This window comes from Brassica napus, chromosome C5 (assembly GCF_020379485.1).
Source record: "Brassica napus cultivar Da-Ae chromosome C5, Da-Ae, whole genome shotgun sequence".
NCBI lineage: Eukaryota > Viridiplantae > Streptophyta > Magnoliopsida > Brassicales > Brassicaceae > Brassica > Brassica napus.
In genome coordinates, this window is record NC_063448.1 from 50,120,687 (window position 1) to 50,141,364 (window position 20,678).

A 20,678-nucleotide genomic window follows, 5' to 3' on the forward strand; every position below is an offset into this window, starting at 1 on the left:
TATTGGAGTTGATTAAAGAATTATAACACCAAAACACCAAATTTGTTGTAATTTCAACACCAAATTTGATGTTATTGTTGGAGATGGTCCGCCTAAGTAATTCAAAAGTGTTGTTGATGTCTAAAGCCTATGTGTTTGGAGCATGAAATATACCCACATCAATGATGGGACAGTGACATTCATTAAGTCATGTTGTTTGAGTGGGAAATACTTTCAGTTGCGAGACAACAAAAGACTATGATATTTTGGAACATTCTTCACCGTTGAGCATAAGTTATTTAGCATACGTATTGTTAAAAACATTTAAAATTTCAGTTATTTTTAGGTCCATCAAACAAAACTGGTGAAAAGTATCATTAAAACTATATATTGTATTGAGGTTTATATTGAAAACCAGGCTACTTAAACGAGTTATTCCTACTTTGTTATAACAAAATATAATGGAGAAAATTAGTATTGATTTCAACAAACATGAAAATGCCATTTGGCTCGAGATAACAGAACCTTACTACCAAAATGGACCACCACCTCTAGCACGCCCAAAAAAACCTTCCTCACTGCCTATAAATTGGACATTTTTCACGATTTTGAAGTAAAACTCAAACATAGAACCTCAGAGAAATAAATAAAAAGAGTTATAATTAATGGCTAATCTACTTTGGTGTAACACTGCCATTTTCTTGTTGGCCTCCTTGTTTCTTGCTGACAATGCTATTGTTATTGAGGCCTTGAAACACTCCCCCAACAGAATCAAGAATCAGCCTTACCGGACCAGTTATCATTTCCAGCCTCCCAAAAATTGGATGAACGGTATTCTTATCTACCGAACAAATTTATTCAGTTTCATTGGGTTATCTTTATATATTTCCATTTCTCTAATAATTTGTGTACATTTTACATCTCTTCACTCATTTTTTTATATGTTTGGGGCTTTGATGTTACAAGATCCTAACGGTTAGTTACTTTTCTCACACAATATTATTTTATGAATCAATTCGTATAGAAAAAGATTGATATCTATGTTTATGTGATTATGTATTTGGACAGGGCCTATGATATACAACGGAGTCTACCATCTCTTCTACCAGTGGTACCCAAACGGCGCCGTCATGAAAGTCAACGAGATCGTGTGGGGCCACGCAACATCAAAGGACCTCATTAACTGGACCCCACATTCTCCAGCTATCAAACCATCTCGACCGTCCGATATCAACGGCTGCTGGTCTGGTTCCGTCACGATTCTCCCCAGTGGCAAACCCGTTATTCTCTACACCGGCAACGACGTTAACAACCGCCAGGTCCAAAACCTAGCCAAACCCAAAAACCTCTCCGACCCATATCTCCGTCACTGGACCAAGTCTCCGGTGAACCCTCTCGTGACACCAAACGCCGTCAACCACATCAACTCCACCGCGTTTCGCGACCCGACCACCGCGTGGCTCGGCCGTAACGGACGGTGGCGCATGATCACCGGAAGCCAGGAAGGTCGCCGTGGACTAGCTCTTCTCTACACGAGCCGCGACTTCGTCAGCTGGAAGCAGTCGGCGAAGCCTCTTCACTACAACGACGGCTCCGGAATGTGGGAGTGTCCTGACTTTTTCCCGGTTGCGAAAACCACTTCAGACGGAGTAGATACGTCGTCGTTTGGTGTGTCAGTAAAACACGTGCTTAAAGTGAGCTTATCAGACACAAGTCACGATTACTACACGATTGGTACGTACGATCAAGTGAGAGATCAGTATGTGCCGGACGATGGTTTTGTTCAGGACGTTACGGCTCCGAGATATGATTATGGTAAATTTTACGCGTCGAAGACTTTTTACGACTCGGTTAATCGACGGAGGATCTTGTGGGGTTGGGTCAACGAGTCGTCGCCGGAGAAGGATAACATCAAAAAGGGTTGGGCCGGTTTGCAGGTAAACCAAGATGAGATTATTATTTAACCTACCGTTTAATTCAATGGTTAATCAACTAATTGATCTGTGGTTAATTAGGCGATTCCAAGGAAAGTATGGCTTGATAAATCAGGAAAGAGACTGATGCAATGGCCAGTTAAGGAAATAGAGAGGTTACGTACCACGCAAGTCAAGTGGGAAAACAAGGTTTTGGAGGGAGGAGGATCTTTACTTGACGTGCATGGGGTCACAGCTGCACAAGCAGACGTGGATGTTTTGTTCAAAGTGAGTGGTTTAGAGAAAGCAGATGTGATTGAACCGGGTTGGACCGACCCACAATTGATTTGCAGTCAGAAGAATGCATCGTCGGTTAATTCCGGTTTAGGTCCATTCGGTTTGATGGTTCTGGCCTCCAAGAACTTGGAAGAGTACACATCGGTCTATCTAAGAATCTTCAAAGCTAGTCAGAAGAGTATGGACCATGTGGTGGTGATGTGTAGTGACCAAAGCAGATCGAGTTTGGACAAAGGGAATGATAAAACAACATATGGTGCGTTTCTTGATATATCTCCTAACCAATCAATCTCTCTCAGAACTTTGGTGAGTCTTTCTCCACCTCTCACAAGATTAGTTTGAGTTTTTTTCCTTCTTTTACTAATGTGTGTGTGTGTTTTTTTTTTTGTGTTGTAGATTGATAATTCAATAGTGGAGAGTTTTGGTGGGAAAGGGAAAACATGTATTACCTCAAGAGTTTACCCAAAAATGGCAATAGGAGAAAATACACATCTCTTTGCATTTAACAATGGATCTCAGAATGTTGATGTTTTAAGCCTAAGTGCATGGAGCATGAAGTCTTCTCTCTAAAGTTACTTCTTCATATGTGTGAGAGATTCTTGGAACTCTTGGTGTATCTGAAATAAATAAAAACCATATTTAAGTTAGAGAATGTGAAGCTCCTCTTTTAATTTGCAAACTCTAATAGAAACAAACCTTCTCTTCTCGTTAGTCATCATTCTCATCATCATTATATTCATCTTCATCAACAAGAGCCTCTCCAGTAAACCATGAAACTGCGTGAGGGATCAGTTTGTCTCGGATTGTCACACTGTAAAGCCAAAAAACACCAAAACTTAAGAATACACATACTTGAACATATGTGTCAATGTTGTCAGAGAATGTAAAACAGTAAAAGCTTACGCTATGTCATAGTCTTGATCCGTCAGGTTTTGGAGTTCTTCATCCTGCAAGAATATATATATTTTTTACACTTGGCTGATGAAAAACATTACCAAAATCAAAAGAGAGAAGGCATTACAAATAGTCTAACCATGGTTGTATAACATTCATCAACTTCATCAATCTCAGGAGGCTTGAAGAAGTTAAAGAAACTCTCGCAGTTTTCGGTTTTAGTCATGGGGATGTTGTTCACTTTCTTTGAACCCTTCTTTGGCCTCTTCTTGACAACAACCTTATGAGTCAAACACTTACCTGGACACCATTCTATGTCCGTTCTACACATTAAAAAAAAACACGAGATCTAGTTTAAAGGTCAGGTCCAATATATCAAACAATTTAAAAATGAGGATGATTTAATATTTACCCAATCACTTTATCAAGAACAGGACCATCATCATCGTCATCGGTCACATGATAAGTTTTAGACAGAACCGAGTTCTTGAAATAAGGATTAGGATCAAAGAGAAACTCAAGCTTGAAGTTTCTTGAATTGTTTTCTACTCTGCAACATCTGATGTCTTTGAGATACTTCAATGCTCCCTCATCTCTTTCGGTTATCTACATAAAACCAAAACCATACCGTCTTTTTAAAAAAAAATATGTTTCATGCTAATGAACATACATATTCGAAAATGAAAAACTGAACCTCGTTTGCTAGCATTTCGTTGGTTTTCATTGCAATTAACCAGAAGTTAGGTACTCCTTTCTCTGTCTCAGCTTCAGCCACACCATTCACAATCTCATATCTCTGCAAGTCCTCAGTAAGCGTCAGGAAAATAACAACCAAAACTATAGTCCTAATCAACATAGCACAAGACATTCAATAGAGAAGATGATATTTTACTCTATACCTTGTCAAAAAGAGGCTTGTAGAGACTATCGTATTTTGCCTCCAATGCAGCCTTTTCTTCAAGAAACTTCTCCTCGAGTTCATCGTGTTTAACCTAACAAACTGAACATTGAGCCTCTCTTTTCAAAAAAAAAAAAAAAATGAAGATTATAGTTTCCAGAGACAGAGGATATGACATTATTACCTGAATATCCTTGAGAAACAGAACACGTTTGGTAACTTTAGGAGAGAGTTTCTTCGTATCAAAGGTTCGCTTTATTGTTAGGTTCTGCAAGTATTAGCACCAAAACCTAAGGATCATTAACATATGAAACAGAAAAAGAATATTGTCTGATTTGATTAACGGTAGAAGTGACTTGCCTTAAGATCTTCAATCAGATCAGGATCCTCTGGAACAAGATCTACAAATCACAATGGTTAGCATTTTAACCCTATTCATTGTTGCTTCCAGAGAAAGAAAGTAAAAAACAGGGGAGTTACTTGAGTCAGACGTATAAAAGAGAAGGCAGAGTTTTGTGGGATAATCAAAAGACTCAACATTTCTCGAGCATGAGTTGGATATAAAAACGAGAGTTTTTTTACGTTACGAAATTACCCAAGGCATTAGATGAATCGCCTCCACTGTTATGAACAGCTTCGATGGACGTGATGTTCTCTTCGTTGCTCATGTTTCGTGAGAAAACAGAAATTTTCCAGGGAAAAGAATCAGAGAAAGCCAGAAAATGAGGGAGAAAGGAAGGAGGAGAAGACTTAGCGGCTATGTTCTTTTTTTTTTTCAATTTGTAATTCATTCACATGTGCGATGTGAAGAACTCGTACGTATGAGGAGAAGAACGTGGATCCTTAGTGGCGTCCCATGAAGCAGCAATGTAAAGAATAAGTGGACATACAAATTAAACATTATATTATACGATCAAATATCCAACACATACACACATGACACATATTCATACAATTGAACAAAAATTGTAATTCTAGTAAAAAAAGAAGAAGATCAGCTTTGGTTACATTTCACGTGTAGTCAAAAAAGTTTTTAGGACATTCCATCTTTTAATCCTCATCTTCATCTTCATCTTCTTCTTCTACTACTTCTTCATCATCATCTGTATTTGGTTCGTCCTCTTCTTCTAACTCAGCTTCTTCATCACTAACAATGAAACCTCCCAATGTTTCATCCTCATCTTCTTCGTCGATATCTACACTTCCACGCTGTTTAGTCTGAGCACGGCTACTACTGCTGCTGCTACTTGCGTTTACGTCTTTCTTAGTCTTCTTGGATCTAGTTGAGTAAACCCTGTAGTTAACATCCCTAGTTGGACTCACAACTCTTTTCGATTTGACAATCAACTCTTTATCTTCCTCGCTTTCCGCACTCCAATCATCGTCCTCCTCATTCCTTTTCTTTCCTCTTCTTCTCTTTTTACTCAATCCCTTCCTTCCCTTCTTATCTCCATCATCCTCATCATCATCATCGCTATTTCCTTTCGTGGAATCCTCAAGGAACCATTCCCACTGCTTTACATCGCGAATCCGACTCTTTGGATACTGATCAAACTCTTTCCCAATCACAAGAAAACCAAACTCTGCAACACCACAGAACAACACTACACACTGAGACTCATTCTTATAGCAAGATGATCTAAAGAAACTACTTCCACTGTGCAGACAACATATACCAATTCACTATTCAGACAAAAAAAAAAAAATCAAAACAGAGAACATTGGGACTCATTCTCACAGAAAAACACACCAAACACCAAACACCAACAAAACTCTACTATGCATTGAAAAGATAAGCAATGCAGACAATACGATGCCGTTTTAAGGAAACTACTTCCACTGTGCTGACAAACATAAACCAACTTCACTATGCAGAACAGAGAATAATAAGGACAATGAGACCCCAGAATCCAAAATCAATATAGATTCAAAATTAGACGAATTGGGATGATGCAGAGTGCGAAAGTGAGTACCTTTAACAGGATCACTATCGATACAATCCAATCCACTTTCACCATCCGAAACTCTTTCATCGCGCCTCTTCAAAGTGAACCAGATAGGGAGTTGACCCGAAACGCAGAACCTATCGCCGGCCTTGACCTCTCCAGTCTCAGATTTACGAAAAGTTTGAATCTTTTCGCCCGGTTCGCGTTTCCGTACCCAAACCGGGTTTCTACCGAGAACCTCGAGCGAAACCCTATCGGAATCGGTCTCGCCGGCGAAGGGTTTTAGCTCGAGAGAGACGTGGCGGCGTGACACTGTTAAGTCGTCGGTGGTGAATCCCGCTCCTCTTCCGAAGACAGCTTTTTCTCCGGGCTTCAGGATGAGCTTCGTGCCGTCTTCGCCTTCGATTTCCATCGTCAGTTTCTCCACTTTCAGACGGACTTTTTTTTTTTTACTTCCAGTTTTTCATTTGTTTTTCTTAATAAATAGCCGCTTTTTCATTTCCCGGCGGTTTTAAATTTTTAATATTTTATCGGTGCTGGAGATTTTTTTAAATTATTACTGGGATTTCTATTTTTTGAAAGAGTATGTCAATATTTAATAGAAGATTTTTTAAATGAAATATTTTGACATGGTTTGTGAAAAAAATTAGTATAAAATTTACTAATAATAAAACCTAGTTACAATGAATAATAAAATTCTAGGGAATCTATTTTTTTAAAAACTTCATTGACAAGTGAAATGATTTTTATAAAAACAAAAACTAAAAGCTAAAAATTGATTGGATAAAAAATATTTTTTACAAAAACAAAAACCAAAAACTAAATCGAAAACCACAAACAATCAACCTTCTAATCTTTTTTATCGTAACTTTTTTTTTAAATTATACACGGATATCATGTTTATCACTGAAATGGATCTAGACTAAGAGGTTGAATGTTTGTAGTTTTTGTTTTAGTTTTTGGTTTTTGCTTTTGTAAAAGGGATAATTTGCAAAATACCCTATTTATGATTTGAAATTTGATAATTGCATTTTCTATTTTAACTTTTGAAAAATACACTTCCTTAATTATGAATTGACCTTTTTACCCAAGATATAATTCGAAATTAATATATAAATTCGAAATTAATAAAAATAATATCATTAAAATTAGGTAAATATGTGTGTTGAGATAAATATGTTATTTTACCATTTAAATTTTACAATAACAAAGATAAACATGTGAATTATGACTTGTATTGACTTTATCATGAAGTTTATACAGATTTCCCTTTATTTTATTTTCTTCAACTTATATAAACAAGTCACGTTGTTAAAAAAGAAGAGCAAGTCACGTTTGTTTCTACAAAATTTTCATCTTCTCTACCGGAGCCAAGTAAGTTCTAGCTAATATGATGTATTCGTATATGTGTTTTTTTTTTTGATTTTGAATATGAAAAAGAATTGCACTGATTATTATTCATCGGTTTTTTCTTCTTTTTTCACGTGTCATGAAAATCCAATAAATCTGTTTGAGCCAATGATTTGATTCGTGTATCTTACAAATTTTTTAATTTATGTTGTTTATATAGAGATGGAGTATAAGATTCAAAAAGGAAGTGATGGAAAAAGAAAGGCATTGGAAGAACAAACACATACCAACAGTTTAAAGTCACAAAAAACAAATGGTGTTGCTTGCATTGAAGTCTTATCGAAAGATTACCTTCATGTGTATATTAAAGAGTTGGAAGAAATTCTGAATAGTGGATTCACAAATAATTCTCTATCTCTAACGATTTTCTTTTAAAATATTTTTTTTAAATTGTTTAATAGGAATTGATAAATATTAAGATTGGACAATTTGGTAAATTTATATATAGATAAGTGTATTTTTCAAAAAATCTTAAACAAAGGTGTATTTTTCAAATTATATTCTTATTGAAGTGTATTTATCCAAATTTTCCCTTTGTAAAAACCAATTTTTAAAAAACCATTTTTTACGCAATCAAGTTTTAGTTTTTAATTTTTTTTTTTTTTTGTAAAAACTATTTCACTTGCCAATCAAGCTTTTTAACAAATAGATTCCCTAAAATTTAGGGAAACTAGTTTTTCAAAATTTCAACCAATTTGTGAAGAAAAGCCAAAAACTAAATTTTGTGGGTTTTCAATAAAAAATGAATTTTGTTTATTTTGTGTAAAATACTATATTTTAATTAATCAATAATCAAATAAATAATATTTTCATAAAAATAAAACTCCCATACATTTTTTTATCATTTAACATTAATGTAAAATAATTTATGTGCTTCATATATGTAAATAAATATAGATAATTTTAGTATTAGTTGTAACCAATTAGTTATTAATATCTATAAATAAAATTATTGAATAATTTTAATAATTATTATACACACTATGCAACAACTAAAAATTATAAAATTTAATATATTTTATTAATACAATATATTTTATTAATTTGAAAAAATAGCCATTCTAGTTCTAAAAACTAAAAAAAAATTTATGTAATAAAATTTGTAAATAGTTTCAAAATTTTAAAATATTTTAATTTCTTATAATTTATATACATTTTATGGGGGAAATTCATGTTTATCACTTTCAGGTTACCACTTTTCATCTTTACCACCAGTAAAAGAACATTTTCAAAAATACATTTTTCATTAAGCGACAAAAAACTCTTATATCCTTGTTCACTATATATATATATATATATAATAAATCATTATTTAAATAAATAATTTTTTTTTTATGTTTTCAAGTTATACCCTTCAAATTTGAACTTTTTTTATAAATTTGTTTTTTCGAATTTTTTTTTTATTCCTTTCAAATTTTATTTTGAAAATCGAAAATTATGTTTGAAACTATTTTTTTTAAAAAAAATTTATATTTTTTAAGTATTTATTTATATATTTATTAGAAAGCTAAATTTCATATTCTAAAAACTCTACCCGAGCCCCTTAACTCTAAACCCTATGTCTAGATTAGTTAACCTAGGGGTATAAGTGTTTTTTACCCTTCATTAAAATTTTAATGAGGGTAAAAATGATTATTGTAGACATGAAAAGTGGTACTATGAATGTGGTATTTGTGGCAATTTTCCATATTTTATTAAATATATTTAAGTATAATACTTAAAAATAAAATAAATTAAAACATGGTGATGTTTTTATCTTAAATAACAACCACTATATTTTGATAAATTTTAATGGTAATTTAAAAATATTTTATTACTATTTTTTATTATTTTAAAATTTATCAAAATTTAGTGGTTGTTATTTAAGATAAATACATCACCATGTTTTAATTTATTTTATAAAAAAAATTAAGAATACAACAAAACCGAAAATTAAAAACTAAAAACCAAAAACTAAAACTAAAAGCTGAAAATTAAAAACCAAAATCTAAAAATTAAAAAACCAAAAACCAAAATCTAAAAATCAGAAACTAAAACCAAAAACTAACGGAAACAATCATCTAAGCAATGTGTTATTAGTTTCCATTTTTCGTCCGCCAAAATTTTAATTTTCTAATAGCCGGTCGAACTCCAGTGGTTTCACCGTATCGATCATCTTATCCTAATCATCAGCTAACTTTACTTAACAAATGATTCATGGCAAAAATTCAAAAGCTTAAGCTATTTCTTGAGATCGAAGTCATTGTTTACACAAACATAGGTTGGCAGCCCAATCATCTCTCTTTGCTTTGACATGAAGGCAATAACATTTTTAAATAACATTAAATTTTGGTACAAATTTGTCTTAAAATGTGTATATTCGATTTTTTTCCCTTACATTTATGCATAAAAGATTACATTCTTAAATTCCCAAATAATTTCTTCTGTTTCCCAACATAACTAATTAAACATGCCGTTGACAAAAAAATAATAATTAAACATGCCATAAAAGTAGAGGAAATAAATTAAAATCTAGAGCTTTGATTAACCAAAAAAAAAAGTATAATTTTTATTTTTTCTTATTTGTAAGCAATCACAAACGCTGAAAACGACATCGTATTCGTCCATCTTTGTTAAATAAAAATTCCTCTTCTTTCTAATCGCTCCGGTAACTTCCATCTGAACAAGCTCTGAGGAGATTAGAGACAGAAGAAGATGAAGAAGACGAAAGGAAGCAGCTTTCGATTCTACGCCACTCTCTTCCTCTCTTTCCTCTCCTTCTCCTTATCTCGCGCCTTCTACCTCCCTGGAGTCGCTCCTCGTGATTTCCAGAAGGTAAAACCTTTTCTTTTTGTTTTTTTTCTTCCGATCTCGCGTTTTCGATGAGAAGATCGATCTAGGGTTTATGGGTCTGAGTGATATTCTAATATAGCGTGTGATTTCAGCTTCATCTGCTGGAAAGTTTTTGTCTTTTTTTTTTGCCACCGTTTCTGTTGGTAGCTATAGCTAGGAGGTACTATTGAGTGGGTCGAAGGTGACACCGTCTTGTCTGTTATAGAGAAAGAGTCCTTGAACGTGTTGAGTGTAAGCTTATAGATAATATGGGATGTAGAGAGAGATCTATGTGTTTCTCATTAAAGATCCTTCATTTGTGCTACTGATGGTCTCAATCTCTTTTTTTACTTCTCTTTTTGGGAATCTATCTATGAGATCTACCATTCCTTGAACCATCTAGATTTCTTTGCTAGAGTCATAAGTTTAGGTTTTTGTTTCATCATGCTGGTAATCTGCATTTGAGGAGTTTATTAACTTCATTTGATATGAATATGTTGATTATCTTCAGATTTGCCCTTACAGATTCCGTTTCTAAATTTATTAGCAACAACTTGGCTTGTCAGCTCTTGATTTGTATTTTTCTTGGTTTGGAACAGGGTGATCCTCTTTATGTGAAAGTGAACAAATTGTCTTCTACCAAGACCCAGCTTCCTTATGATTACTACTACCTGAACTACTGTAAGCCTCGTAAGATCGTGAACAATGCTGAGAATCTTGGGGAGGTTCTCAGAGGAGACCGCATTGAGAATTCAGTTTATACCGTAAGTAAAATACCCCATCCTTCTGTCTCTAATTGTTTTTTTTTTCAATACATTAACCTCTTCATGATGAGATTTTTACTTTTTCTCCAACTGAAAATTTTCAGTTTCAAATGCTGGAGGATCAGCCTTGCAAAGTTGGTTGCCGTGTTAAACTTGACGCTGAGTCCACCAAAAATTTCAAGGAAAAGATTGATGATGAATACCGTGCTAATATGTAAGTAGTTAATATAGCATTTTGGGTCCTTGTATTTGTGTCTCCTAGATATGTAAACCTTAACCGATGTTTACAGGATTCTTGATAATCTTCCGGTAGCTGTGCTTAGACAAAGGAGAGATGGAAGTCAGTCAACTACTTATGAACATGGTTTCCGAGTCGGCTTCAAAGGGAGTTATGAAGGGGTCTGTCTTTAAACTCTGTTTCTGCAGTCTTGCTTTTCATATCTTACTTTCTTTCATACAAACTAATAGTTGCTTGCCTTTTTGTAGAGCAAAGAGGAGAAATATTTTATCCATAATCACTTGAGCTTCCGAGTTATGTACCACAGAGATCTAGAGTCTGATTCCGCTAGAATTGTTGGATTTGAAGTTACTCCTAAGAGGTCTTGCCTACTAGTTATTACTTCTTTTACTTATTTTCCTGATGTCTGTCTAGGTAGTTTGTATAAGCTAACGGGTCTTTGTCTTTTGGATAGTATCTTGCATGAGTACAAGGAGTGGGATGAAAGCAATCCTCAGCTAACAACATGCAACAAGGACACAAAGAACTTAATCCAAAGCAATACTGCCCCTCAAGAAGTTGAGCAAGGAAAAGAGATTGTGTTTACATATGATGTCTCATTCAAGGTAAATATTTTTTGCTTTTGCTTTACTGTTTGGCTTTGCTAAACTTCTTTTCTGGAACTTGAATTTTCAGGAAAGTGAAATCAAATGGGCTTCTCGGTGGGACACATACCTTCTCATGAATGATGATCAAATCCACTGGTTTTCCATCATAAACTCACTTATGATCGTCCTGTTCCTCTCTGGAATGGTAGCCATGATTATGATGAGAACTCTATACAAGGATATCTCAAACTACAATCAGCTCGAAACCCAAGATGAGGCTCAGGAAGAGACTGGATGGAAGCTTGTCCACGGAGATGTCTTCAGGCCACCGGTGAACTCTGGGTTGTTGTGTGTTTACGTTGGCACAGGTGTTCAGATCTTTGGAATGTCGCTTGTTACAATGATGTTTGCGTTGCTGGGTTTCTTATCTCCATCCAACAGAGGAGGGCTTATGACCGCCATGGTTCTCTTGTGGGTTTTCATGGGCATATTCGCTGGCTACTCATCATCTCGCCTTCACAAAATGTTCAAAGGAAACAAGTGGAAGAGAATGACATTGAAGACTGCATTCATGTTTCCCGGTATCCTTTTTGCGATCTTCTTTGTTCTGAATGGCCTCATTTGGGGAGAGCAGTCGTCTGGAGCCATACCTTTTGGTACAATGTTTGCTCTCTTCTGCCTCTGGTTCGGCATCTCAGTCCCACTAGTCTTTGTCGGTAGCTACCTGGGTTACAAGAAGCCAGCGATCGAAGCCCCAGTTAAAACAAACAAGATCCCAAGGCAAGTGCCAGAGCAGCCATGGTACATGAAACCGGTGTTCTCCATACTTATCGGAGGCGTCCTCCCGTTTGGAGCAGTCTTCATCGAGCTCTTCTTCATCCTGACGTCGATATGGCTGAACCAGTTCTACTACATCTTCGGGTTCCTCTTCATAGTGTTCTTGATCTTGATCGTCACCTGCGCAGAGATCACAGTGGTGCTCTGCTACTTCCAGCTTTGCAGCGAGGACTACAACTGGTGGTGGAGAGCTTACTTAACCGCGGGTTCATCTGCTTTCTACCTCTTCCTCTACTCGATCTTCTACTTCTTCACGAAGCTGGAGATCACAAAGCTGGTCTCGGGAATGCTCTACTTCGGGTACATGATCATCATCTCTTACGCTTTCTTCGTCCTGACTGGCACAATCGGTTTCTACGCTTGCTTCTGGTTCGTGAGAAAGATCTACTCTTCAGTGAAGATTGACTAGATACCAACTGATAAATCTTGCAAAATGATGCCAACTTTTGAGTCTTTGTATGTTTGGATGATTGTACTGTTCGTAGCTGTAACAAAGTAAAAGAATCAAATCAACTTTTTATTCCTACAGATGTTTGTCTGAATCTAATATTACATGCCTTTTGTCACCAGTAATCTCCACAGGAACATACTCCTCCGACAATTTGATGGAACCTGTTTTTATCTCTCAAGGACACTTCTCTTTCAAAAACCTTAGAGAAGATCTTGGCAAAGTTATGACAATCAACGCATATACGCAGGTTCTTGAAAACTCTAATCGGAATCCCATCGCCAGTAGCAATCAAACCAAAAGTCAGAGCTAGTTTCTCACTGTGGCCAAGCAACATCCTCTCCTTCTGCTCTTCATCCACGTCATACAACACACAGCTATGATCAGGAACGTAACCAGCTTGCTTCATTTTCATCAGTATCTCTTTCAGTTTAGCCAACACCTCTTCCCTTCTCGGATGAGTACGATCATTCGCGTGGAAGTAATGCAAAGTTTGCTCGTGTTGAATCCAGCTTCTACCTGGCTCTTTTGTAACAGCGCTCCGCAGCATCATTGCTCTTAAACTGTTTACATCTTCCCATCTTCCTGCAGAGGCGTACAAGTTAGAGAGAATCACGTAGTTACCCGCGTTCTCTGGTTCAATCTCAATGAGCCTACGACCTACAGCTTCTCCAATGTCTACTGATACATGGAGCCTGCAAGCTCCTAAAAGAGATCCCAAGACACCAGCGGTTGGTTCCGATGGCATTCTTTTGACGAACTCAAATGCCTCCTCGATCCTACCAGCACGGCCAAGCATATCAACGATGCAACCGTAATGCTCAGTGTCAGGCTTGACCCCGTAATCTCCCGCTATCATCCCATCGAATATACTTAGCCCTGTGTCTTCCATTTTCCCATGGCTGCATCCAGACAAGACAGCTAAGAGAGTAACCGAATCAGGCTTTACTCTCTTCCCCTCCCTCATCAATCCAAACAGCTCAAGAACCTCTTTTCCTAACCCGTGTTTACTATACCCCACAAGCATCGCGTTCCACGAAACAGATGTCCTCTCAGTCTCAGGCATGTTATCGAAAAGCCTCCGAGCGTAAGAGAGGTTCCCACACTTTGAGTACATATCGATCAACGAGTTCTGCAGAACAGCGTAGAAAGGAAGCTCACGTCTCAGAACATGGCAATGAACTTGCTTCCCGTGGTCTAACAAAGCAAGTCCAGATAAAGCTGTAAGAACACTAGCGTAAGTCACGTAGTTCGGACTCATTCCTTGACTCAGCAGCTTCTGGAACACCTGCAAAGCCTCTTCATCAAGACCTAACTGCGCATAGGCAGTAATAATAGCTGTACATGAGACAACATCTCTCTCAGGTAAACACTCAAAAACCTCGCGAGCTTCTTCGATTCTACCAGCTTTGGCGTACATGTCAAGAAGAGAGCTTCCCACATAAATATGAGAATCGTAACTCCATTTAATTATCAGTCCATGGACTTGCTTACCCACGGATAATCCAGAACAAGAGGTGAGAACAGAGGCGAAAGTGAAGTGATTAGGCTTCCCATCTGCTCTCATCATCTCAGCAAACAGAGTCAGAGCCTCTGAAGAGTGTCCAGTTTGAGAATAACGCGAGATCATAGCGGTCCAGGAAACGACATTCTTGTCAGGCATTTCGTCGAGTACTTTGTGTGCATCTGCCAAACGATCGCATTTGCCGTAGAAGATGAGCAAACGATTTCGGAGGTATGTGGGGGGGAAATAACTGGTTTTGATCATGTGGGTGTGGACTCTTTGACCTTCTCTAAGAGCCCTTTTGTTCACACATGTATTCAGCAATGCATCGTAATCATGGAACCCCAACATGTTGGGGCCTAAGACGGCCATGTCCAGTAAAGCTTCTTGGAGACGACCGTTGGAACATAGTTGAGGGATTGTTAAGAAGGTTTGGAGAGGAGAGCTGGGAAACGACGAGAAGGAGCGATGGAGTAGTTTCATTAAACACTCGACAAATACGGTCGGAATGAAGACAATGAACGTATGTCTCTTCTCTGTTTTTCTTTTCGAAACATATATAGGTAAGGCTTTTTTTGTTTTTTGTTTTTTTTCTAATTTTTTTAGCAAATCATTAAGGTGAAACTCAGATAATCAAACTGCCAAGTTCACAAACTCTGCTGTTGTAAAAGAGGTTCTGAAAATCCACAAGTAGCATTCATAGTAGGATGAAACCGGCGCAGCTGTAGTAACAACATTCATGGCAGTAACAGTAGTAGAGTGGTACTACTGTTTTTTTTTCTGAGTAGCAGGAGGTTGGGGACCGAGCGAAACCAGTAATCTTTCGAGACCTGAAACCACAGTATGTAATATTAATTTCGTCTCAGCGATCATTTGAACTAGAGATCCCTGACACAATCTAGTGGTACTACTGTTGCGTTTTAACTTTCACATTTCCACCTACATGCTGGAACAAGGAACCAGGTTTCATGTAGTAAGAGGATCCAAATAAGCATCCAAGGTGGACAGTGATGCAGCATTCGTAATATGAGTAGAACCAATTCTCTTTTATGCTGTCATCCGCGCGTTGTCCGTAGGACCGGGTGAGTGGATGCTTGTCGAATCTGTAGTTCACATGGGATGGAGCCACAAGGCAAATTCGCATATTATATCTGACTTGAAATGATTAAAATAACGTTACATAAGTTTAGCAATGAGATAATTGCGGAGAATGTCTCAGCTAAGTACAACAATAACAAAGACGTTCCAAGTAAAAATTCAGAGAATAGTCTAATCTCAGTTTTGCCTTCAAGTTTCTAGAAAAGAATCTACACACATGGACTAAGATTCTCCCAGTCTCAATGCGCCTCTTCTTCTTTCTTGGATTACAGTGTTACCAAACCCATCCCAAGCTTATTTACATATAAATCACAACTCTGCAAATAGTTGAACGGTGTGTGTTGTGTCCCCTTTTGTACAACTTCCACCGGAATAAATAGCCACAACATACTCATAAGTAACCAACCACTTTTAACATTTTTGATTTTAAGCGCAAACCGCTTCCACGGCTAGTTTCTTCATCACATTTGGACATGGATCTCCACCAAACATCTCAGGTGCTACGGTTACAGAACACCAATTCTGCCCAACACAAAGCTGCAAGAGACAAAACAGCTTTCAGAGCACGTTCCAGAGCTCAAAACAGAACAAAGAAAGAAAGATCCACGAAACTTACTCTGTTGAAAGCATCATAAGAGTGATGAGCGTGACAGCTTCCTTGACGGTAACTACCACAAGTTCCTTCAGGTGTACCGAAGCTAGCAAACTTCACCGTGGTCATCTTCTGTCCAGGCCCACATTGCAAATGCACTTTGGGATGCAGCGGTTTGTTGACTTTTCCAGAAGAATGCAATTGGTAATTCACAAGCGTTGATTGCCATTCATAGATATCTGCACAAACACTGTCCACCTCCCTTCTCACCAACGAGATTCCGTTCGGATCTCCTCCCCATTCCTCAAAGACAACCAGTAGATTCCCAGTTGGTTTCAGCCACGACCTTGGGACATGGTACCATCTCTGAGAAGCCTCTCCACAGTTTCTTAAGCACTTGTTCTCGTTGAATGTTCCGGTGTAAGAACACTCGCCGCAAGAACCAACTGCTTTATATGCAGGCCAGTGACGTCCCACGCTCTGCCCATTAATCCATATCTGACCTTTTCCCATGCTTCCCATGTCTACAGCCAACGGCGAGTCGCCAGCTGGTGCAGAGAATGTCGTCTGAAACAAACCAATGGAGACATGTTAAACCAGCAGAAACTAATATTGATGTCCATAACAGTTTTGTTTACTCGGAAGATGAACTCGAGATGTGTTACCTTGTACCAAGTAAGCGGCTGCTTTTCTGCAACATATGCACCTTCTGCCCACTCAACCGATGAGCTACCGCCGAGTGAATGAAGACTTAGACTCTCTCCTCTGAGACCAACCTGAAAAAAAAGGTAAATCACTAGTCAGTAGAGTGACAGAAACACATACTAGGCAACAGAGGATTATATCTTTATTTATGTACCTTGTAAGTCCATTTCTGCCAGGACAGATCTCTCCGTCCCCCATTAAGACCATTTAGATTAACTGGACCCAGAACTCCAGCATTCCATGTCTCAAAATGTGGACCCACATTCTGCATTGCATCAGAACACAAAGATTACGAACATCTCTTTGTCTAACTTAGTGTTTGGCCAATGGATCAATTAGGAAAAGGTTTTGGTGCTAGGGGGATCAAGGGACTAACCGGGAGACCAACAGCGATGCTTAGTATCGCAATTTTGTTGAAACCAGCTCTTAGATTCACACCTTTTCGGAACGTTAGCTTGGGAGAGTCTAAGCTACCATAAGCAGATCCTGGATAAGAGACGGTCCAAAACATGTCAAAATGTGACCAGCCGATTACTCTTTGTGATTCTTGAAACTAGTAAAAACAAAGCAATTACCAGACAACTGGCCATTGATGAACACATGCATAGCATGTCCAGCTGATAGAACAGTAAGAGTAGGCAAGTCCCCAGTCCTTAAGAACCCTTCGTTGGAATCAATCTTAACACTGTAAACAAAAAAAAAAAAAAAAATTTGTAAAGAAGTCAAAAATGCATTCAGAGGATTATGAAAGGTCTATGGATACTTACTCAGTCATGTACCACAGGTAGTCAGAAGTGTCTCGTGTGGTGTTGATCTGCTCCACTAATCCAACCATTGTGAAGGACTCATCAATGTAAGTCGATGGGTCTTCATTGTATGCTTGCCAAGATAATCCACCATGAACAGGAACCTCAACCATCTTCATCCTTGAAGTTTGAGCACCAACCTAAAGCCAAAACCAGCATACTCTTTGTCAATACTCACATAAAACCAAGACAAAGCATTTTAAAGCCTTGATCCGTTACTCATACAGATGAAAAATATAATGATTCTTCTTACCCTGGCTGTGTTGTAAACTGTGTTTTTGCAGTCAGGGAGAATACTAATAGACCACGGAGGTAGATTGTAGTGGTTGCTCCCAAAAGAAACTTTGGCGTAAGATCTTGGATTGTAGTTTGATAAGAATGCAGAACAAGCCCCAGATTTCGATTTGTACACATGAGCCTGCACATTTGCAAATGTACAAAAGTTTTTAACAAGTTGATCAAAGCAAAAAAAAATATTAACGAAGAAATAAATTTAAAAAGGCGTTGAGTTGGGACCTCTTGATAGTTTCCAAGGGGCATCCTCGTGGGCTCTCCTGATACTAATGCTGGCTCACACAGCTTGATAGCTCTATGCAAATCTTTCAAGTGCCCCCACTTAGGCTGCCTTTCAAGTCCTGTTTGTATTATAAAGAGGACATCAATTACTATCTTTAGTAAATAGAATAAAATGAGATTTAGCAAAGCTTACCATATTCGTCAAGAGGAGCGTCATAGTCATAGCTGGTTGCAATAAACGGACCACCAGCTGTACGACCAAAATTTGTTCCACCGTGATACTGAGCAAGAAACCAGTGTATGAGAATTAAAGAGGGATATGATTTACTTTGTGAAGATGGTAAATAAACAAAAGCTGCAACTTTAGCCTTACCATATAGTAATTGATGAAAGAGCCACCCTTTTGGATAAACCTTGCAACGGAAAAGGCCATATCTTCAGCTGGACGATAAGGAACTGGGCCTCCAAACTTTGTAAACCTGTAGAAACATCAGAGAAAACAGACTGAGATCACGGTGAAGCAATAATAGAAGAACAGATTCAGTTTTGAGTTTCTGCTTTTACCATCCAGTCCAGGCTTCAGTCCACATTTTGGGTTTGTAAGCCTTGTTTGGAGAGAAGTAATCGCAATAGAAGCCATTGCAAGCATTGATCTAGGCAGAGAGAGCAAACATAGATTCAACAAGTTAAGAAATACGCAAGGAGAAAAGAGACTTATCATTGTAATGATCTACATGTGTTGAAATGATTGAATATCATTATTGGAGACGGAAGAACGTAATAATAGTCAACCGAGTATGAAAAGAAGTAACATCAAAGCATGTGCAGCTTAAATGAATACTAATATTTAATAATTTGATTTTATTAGAAAGAATGAAGGGAGACAATAGCAAACAGGATACAGCTAATGAAGAAAAATGTCACAGAGTTAAAGACAAAAGAAGTCTTACAATGGGGTCGGGAGCATCGTCTTGTTTGCACATGACCCAAGGGACACCAGTGCCTAGCCCCACAGCCATCTTAGCTGCCCAGTTGGTGTAAGACCGTCCCGGTGCACCTAGCTCATATTCCATTGGTCCATATTCATTTTCAATCTGCCACACAGACAAAAACTCTACTTAGTCTAACTCTCACTCTATACTAGGATTGCTAAAACACAAAAAATTCACTTGAAGTGTTTTTTTTTTTTTAACCTGAGAGAGGATTATAGGACCGCCTTGGGATTCAAACAGCCTCTCAGCTTTCATCATGTTAACAATCTTTGTAGTAAACCTTTGCATTTGAGCCTTCAGAAAACAAAAAAAAAGAAGTGTCAATGTTTCTGAATGAACTGATAACCTCAGTAGTCAAACAAGAGTCAATGAACAAGTGTGAGTTTTAATAACTTCAAAATGAAGATTAGATTATCTTAGAAAAAAGAAAAACATGTCCAACCTTGAAAGGACCGTTATCTGTTCTGAAGCTAATCCCTGGAACATACTTAAGCCAAACAGGAAATCCTCTGAGAAAATTAAACACAAACAAACAATCATATTAAAGATTATTCTTGGAAATTTTTATCCTTATTAACTTTCTATTTTAAAACTAAGAGACATATAGCTCTATAAATAGTTACCCGAAGTTCCATTCAGCACAGACATAAGGGCCAATCCTTAGATGAAGATAAAGTCCAGATTGTTGGACCAACTTGACAAACTTAACCAAATCATAGTTGCCTTCGAAATAATACTGCAGATGAAGCCAAAAAAACATTAAAGTGGAATCCAACGAATCAGTACTTCATTCACACACACAAAAACAGATCCAATTAAACAAAAAAGGTGAGATTTTTAATTACTTTGCCAGGAGAAGGCTCATGCCCATTCCAGAAAACATAAGTCTGAATCACATCTAAGCCTCCTTCTTTAGCTTTCCTTATTAGATCTGGCCACATCTACACATAGACATACACAATGTGGGGTTTGAGAGATTACAAAACAAGAACCAAAGCTCAACACTTTGGAACAGCTCTAAGTACTAAAATCAAAGAAAGAGACCTCAGGAGTGCTTCTTGGGTAATGAATAGATCCAGAGATAAGGATTCTTCTTTCCCCATTGATGGTAATGGCTCTGCTATCGTAAGAGACAGAGCTATCAACTGAAGAGACGAGAAACCCTAGAAGAAACAGAGCAGAAGCTGCCGCTATAGCCACATTCTTCATGGCAGAAGCAAAAAAAAGCTTATATCTTTAGTTGAGGCAGAGGAGATAAGAATGTTGTGGTGTGGAAGCAAAAGCTTGAAGCTTTTCTTTAGCTTAAACTTTTGCAAGAATGGGGAAAGAGAGAGTTTTGTGAGGGGTAGTTAGATTCTTGGAGTGTGAAAAGATGAAAACTTGCGTTTTTCTTTTTTTTGTTCGGATGCTCAATTAGAGTTGCGTTGCAGCTGCTTTTAAGCA

At 37.5% G+C, this 20,678-nt stretch overlaps 6 protein-coding genes across 6 annotated transcripts; 2 read left to right on the forward strand and 4 right to left on the reverse strand.

The window, feature by feature from the left end:
* The first annotated feature begins 362 nt into the window (after positions 1-362).
* Positions 363-2,893, forward strand: LOC106440623 (beta-fructofuranosidase, insoluble isoenzyme CWINV5). Its single transcript, XM_013882341.3, has 5 exons — positions 363-810; positions 946-954; positions 1,048-1,916; positions 1,995-2,495; positions 2,586-2,893. The coding sequence occupies exons 1-5, from the start codon at positions 645-647 to the stop codon at positions 2,757-2,759; spliced, it is 1,719 nt and encodes a 572-aa protein (XP_013737795.1). The 5' UTR covers positions 363-644; the 3' UTR covers positions 2,760-2,893.
* Positions 2,617-4,649, reverse strand: LOC106440624 (nucleosome assembly protein 1;4-like). The gene is made up of 10 exons (XM_013882342.3): positions 4,577-4,649; positions 4,342-4,382; positions 4,166-4,249; positions 3,983-4,075; positions 3,778-3,879; positions 3,496-3,689; positions 3,223-3,406; positions 3,093-3,136; positions 2,886-3,000; positions 2,617-2,806 (listed from the first exon to the last, which is right to left on the reverse strand). Exons 1-9 carry the CDS (start codon positions 4,647-4,649, stop codon positions 2,898-2,900), a joined length of 918 nt encoding a protein of 305 aa, XP_013737796.3. The 3' UTR covers positions 2,617-2,806; positions 2,886-2,897.
* Positions 4,650-4,868: 219 nt separating this feature from the next.
* Positions 4,869-6,396, reverse strand: LOC106440621 (mitotic apparatus protein p62). The gene is made up of 2 exons (XM_048757134.1): positions 5,955-6,396; positions 4,869-5,564 (listed from the first exon to the last, which is right to left on the reverse strand). The coding sequence occupies exons 1-2, from the start codon at positions 6,337-6,339 to the stop codon at positions 5,032-5,034; spliced, it is 918 nt and encodes a 305-aa protein (XP_048613091.1). The 5' UTR covers positions 6,340-6,396; the 3' UTR covers positions 4,869-5,031.
* A 3,529-nt stretch (positions 6,397-9,925) lies between these two features.
* LOC106440618 (transmembrane 9 superfamily member 7-like) lies at positions 9,926-13,143 on the forward strand. Its single transcript, XM_013882336.3, has 7 exons — positions 9,926-10,151; positions 10,748-10,912; positions 11,017-11,126; positions 11,203-11,311; positions 11,399-11,511; positions 11,605-11,755; positions 11,826-13,143. The coding sequence occupies exons 1-7, from the start codon at positions 10,032-10,034 to the stop codon at positions 12,981-12,983; spliced, it is 1,926 nt and encodes a 641-aa protein (XP_013737790.1). The 5' UTR covers positions 9,926-10,031; the 3' UTR covers positions 12,984-13,143.
* Positions 12,888-15,391, reverse strand: LOC106440620 (putative pentatricopeptide repeat-containing protein At3g13770, mitochondrial). The gene has a single exon (XM_013882337.3). It carries the CDS (start codon positions 15,007-15,009, stop codon positions 13,138-13,140), a length of 1,872 nt encoding a protein of 623 aa, XP_013737791.3. The 5' UTR covers positions 15,010-15,391; the 3' UTR covers positions 12,888-13,137.
* A 255-nt stretch (positions 15,392-15,646) lies between these two features.
* LOC106440617 (beta-galactosidase 1) lies at positions 15,647-20,659 on the reverse strand. Its single transcript, XM_013882335.3, has 18 exons — positions 20,280-20,659; positions 20,081-20,176; positions 19,859-19,971; positions 19,678-19,744; positions 19,437-19,529; positions 19,194-19,337; positions 18,808-18,896; positions 18,617-18,722; positions 18,437-18,524; positions 18,244-18,362; positions 17,981-18,145; positions 17,689-17,867; positions 17,497-17,606; positions 17,298-17,407; positions 17,076-17,186; positions 16,882-16,992; positions 16,241-16,783; positions 15,647-16,161 (listed from the first exon to the last, which is right to left on the reverse strand). The coding sequence occupies exons 1-18, from the start codon at positions 20,442-20,444 to the stop codon at positions 16,051-16,053; spliced, it is 2,520 nt and encodes an 839-aa protein (XP_013737789.1). The 5' UTR covers positions 20,445-20,659; the 3' UTR covers positions 15,647-16,050.
* Positions 20,660-20,678: the final 19 nt, after the last annotated feature.

Coding starts and splice junctions, on each gene's coding strand:
- LOC106440623 (XM_013882341.3), top strand. CDS start 645: ATGGCTAATCTACTTTGGTGTAACACTGCCATTTTCTTGTTGGCCTCC. Junction 1,917..1,994: donor AGGGTTGGGCCGGTTTGCAG/GTAAACCAAGAT, acceptor GTGGTTAATTAG/GCGATTCCAAGGAAAGTATG. Junction 2,496..2,585: donor CAATCTCTCTCAGAACTTTG/GTGAGTCTTTCT, acceptor TTTGTGTTGTAG/ATTGATAATTCAATAGTGGA.
- LOC106440624 (XM_013882342.3), bottom strand. CDS start 4,649: ATGAGCAACGAAGAGAACATCACGTCCATCGAAGCTGTTCATAACAGT. Junction 4,383..4,576: donor CGATTCATCTAATGCCTTGG/GTAATTTCGTAA, acceptor TGTGATTTGTAG/ATCTTGTTCCAGAGGATCCT. Junction 3,690..3,777: donor ACGAAATGCTAGCAAACGAG/GTTCAGTTTTTC, acceptor GGTTTTATGTAG/ATAACCGAAAGAGATGAGGG.
- LOC106440621 (XM_048757134.1), bottom strand. CDS start 6,339: ATGGAAATCGAAGGCGAAGACGGCACGAAGCTCATCCTGAAGCCCGGA. Junction 5,565..5,954: donor CGATAGTGATCCTGTTAAAG/GTACTCACTTTC, acceptor GTGGTGTTGCAG/AGTTTGGTTTTCTTGTGATT.
- LOC106440618 (XM_013882336.3), top strand. CDS start 10,032: ATGAAGAAGACGAAAGGAAGCAGCTTTCGATTCTACGCCACTCTCTTC. Junction 10,152..10,747: donor CTCCTCGTGATTTCCAGAAG/GTAAAACCTTTT, acceptor GGTTTGGAACAG/GGTGATCCTCTTTATGTGAA. Junction 11,512..11,604: donor TTTGAAGTTACTCCTAAGAG/GTCTTGCCTACT, acceptor TCTTTTGGATAG/TATCTTGCATGAGTACAAGG.
- LOC106440620 (XM_013882337.3), bottom strand. CDS start 15,009: ATGAAACTACTCCATCGCTCCTTCTCGTCGTTTCCCAGCTCTCCTCTC.
- LOC106440617 (XM_013882335.3), bottom strand. CDS start 20,444: ATGAAGAATGTGGCTATAGCGGCAGCTTCTGCTCTGTTTCTTCTAGGG. Junction 19,972..20,080: donor ATGAGCCTTCTCCTGGCAAA/GTAATTAAAAAT, acceptor CTTCATCTGCAG/TATTATTTCGAAGGCAACTA. Junction 17,187..17,297: donor GCATCGCTGTTGGTCTCCCG/GTTAGTCCCTTG, acceptor GATGCAATGCAG/AATGTGGGTCCACATTTTGA.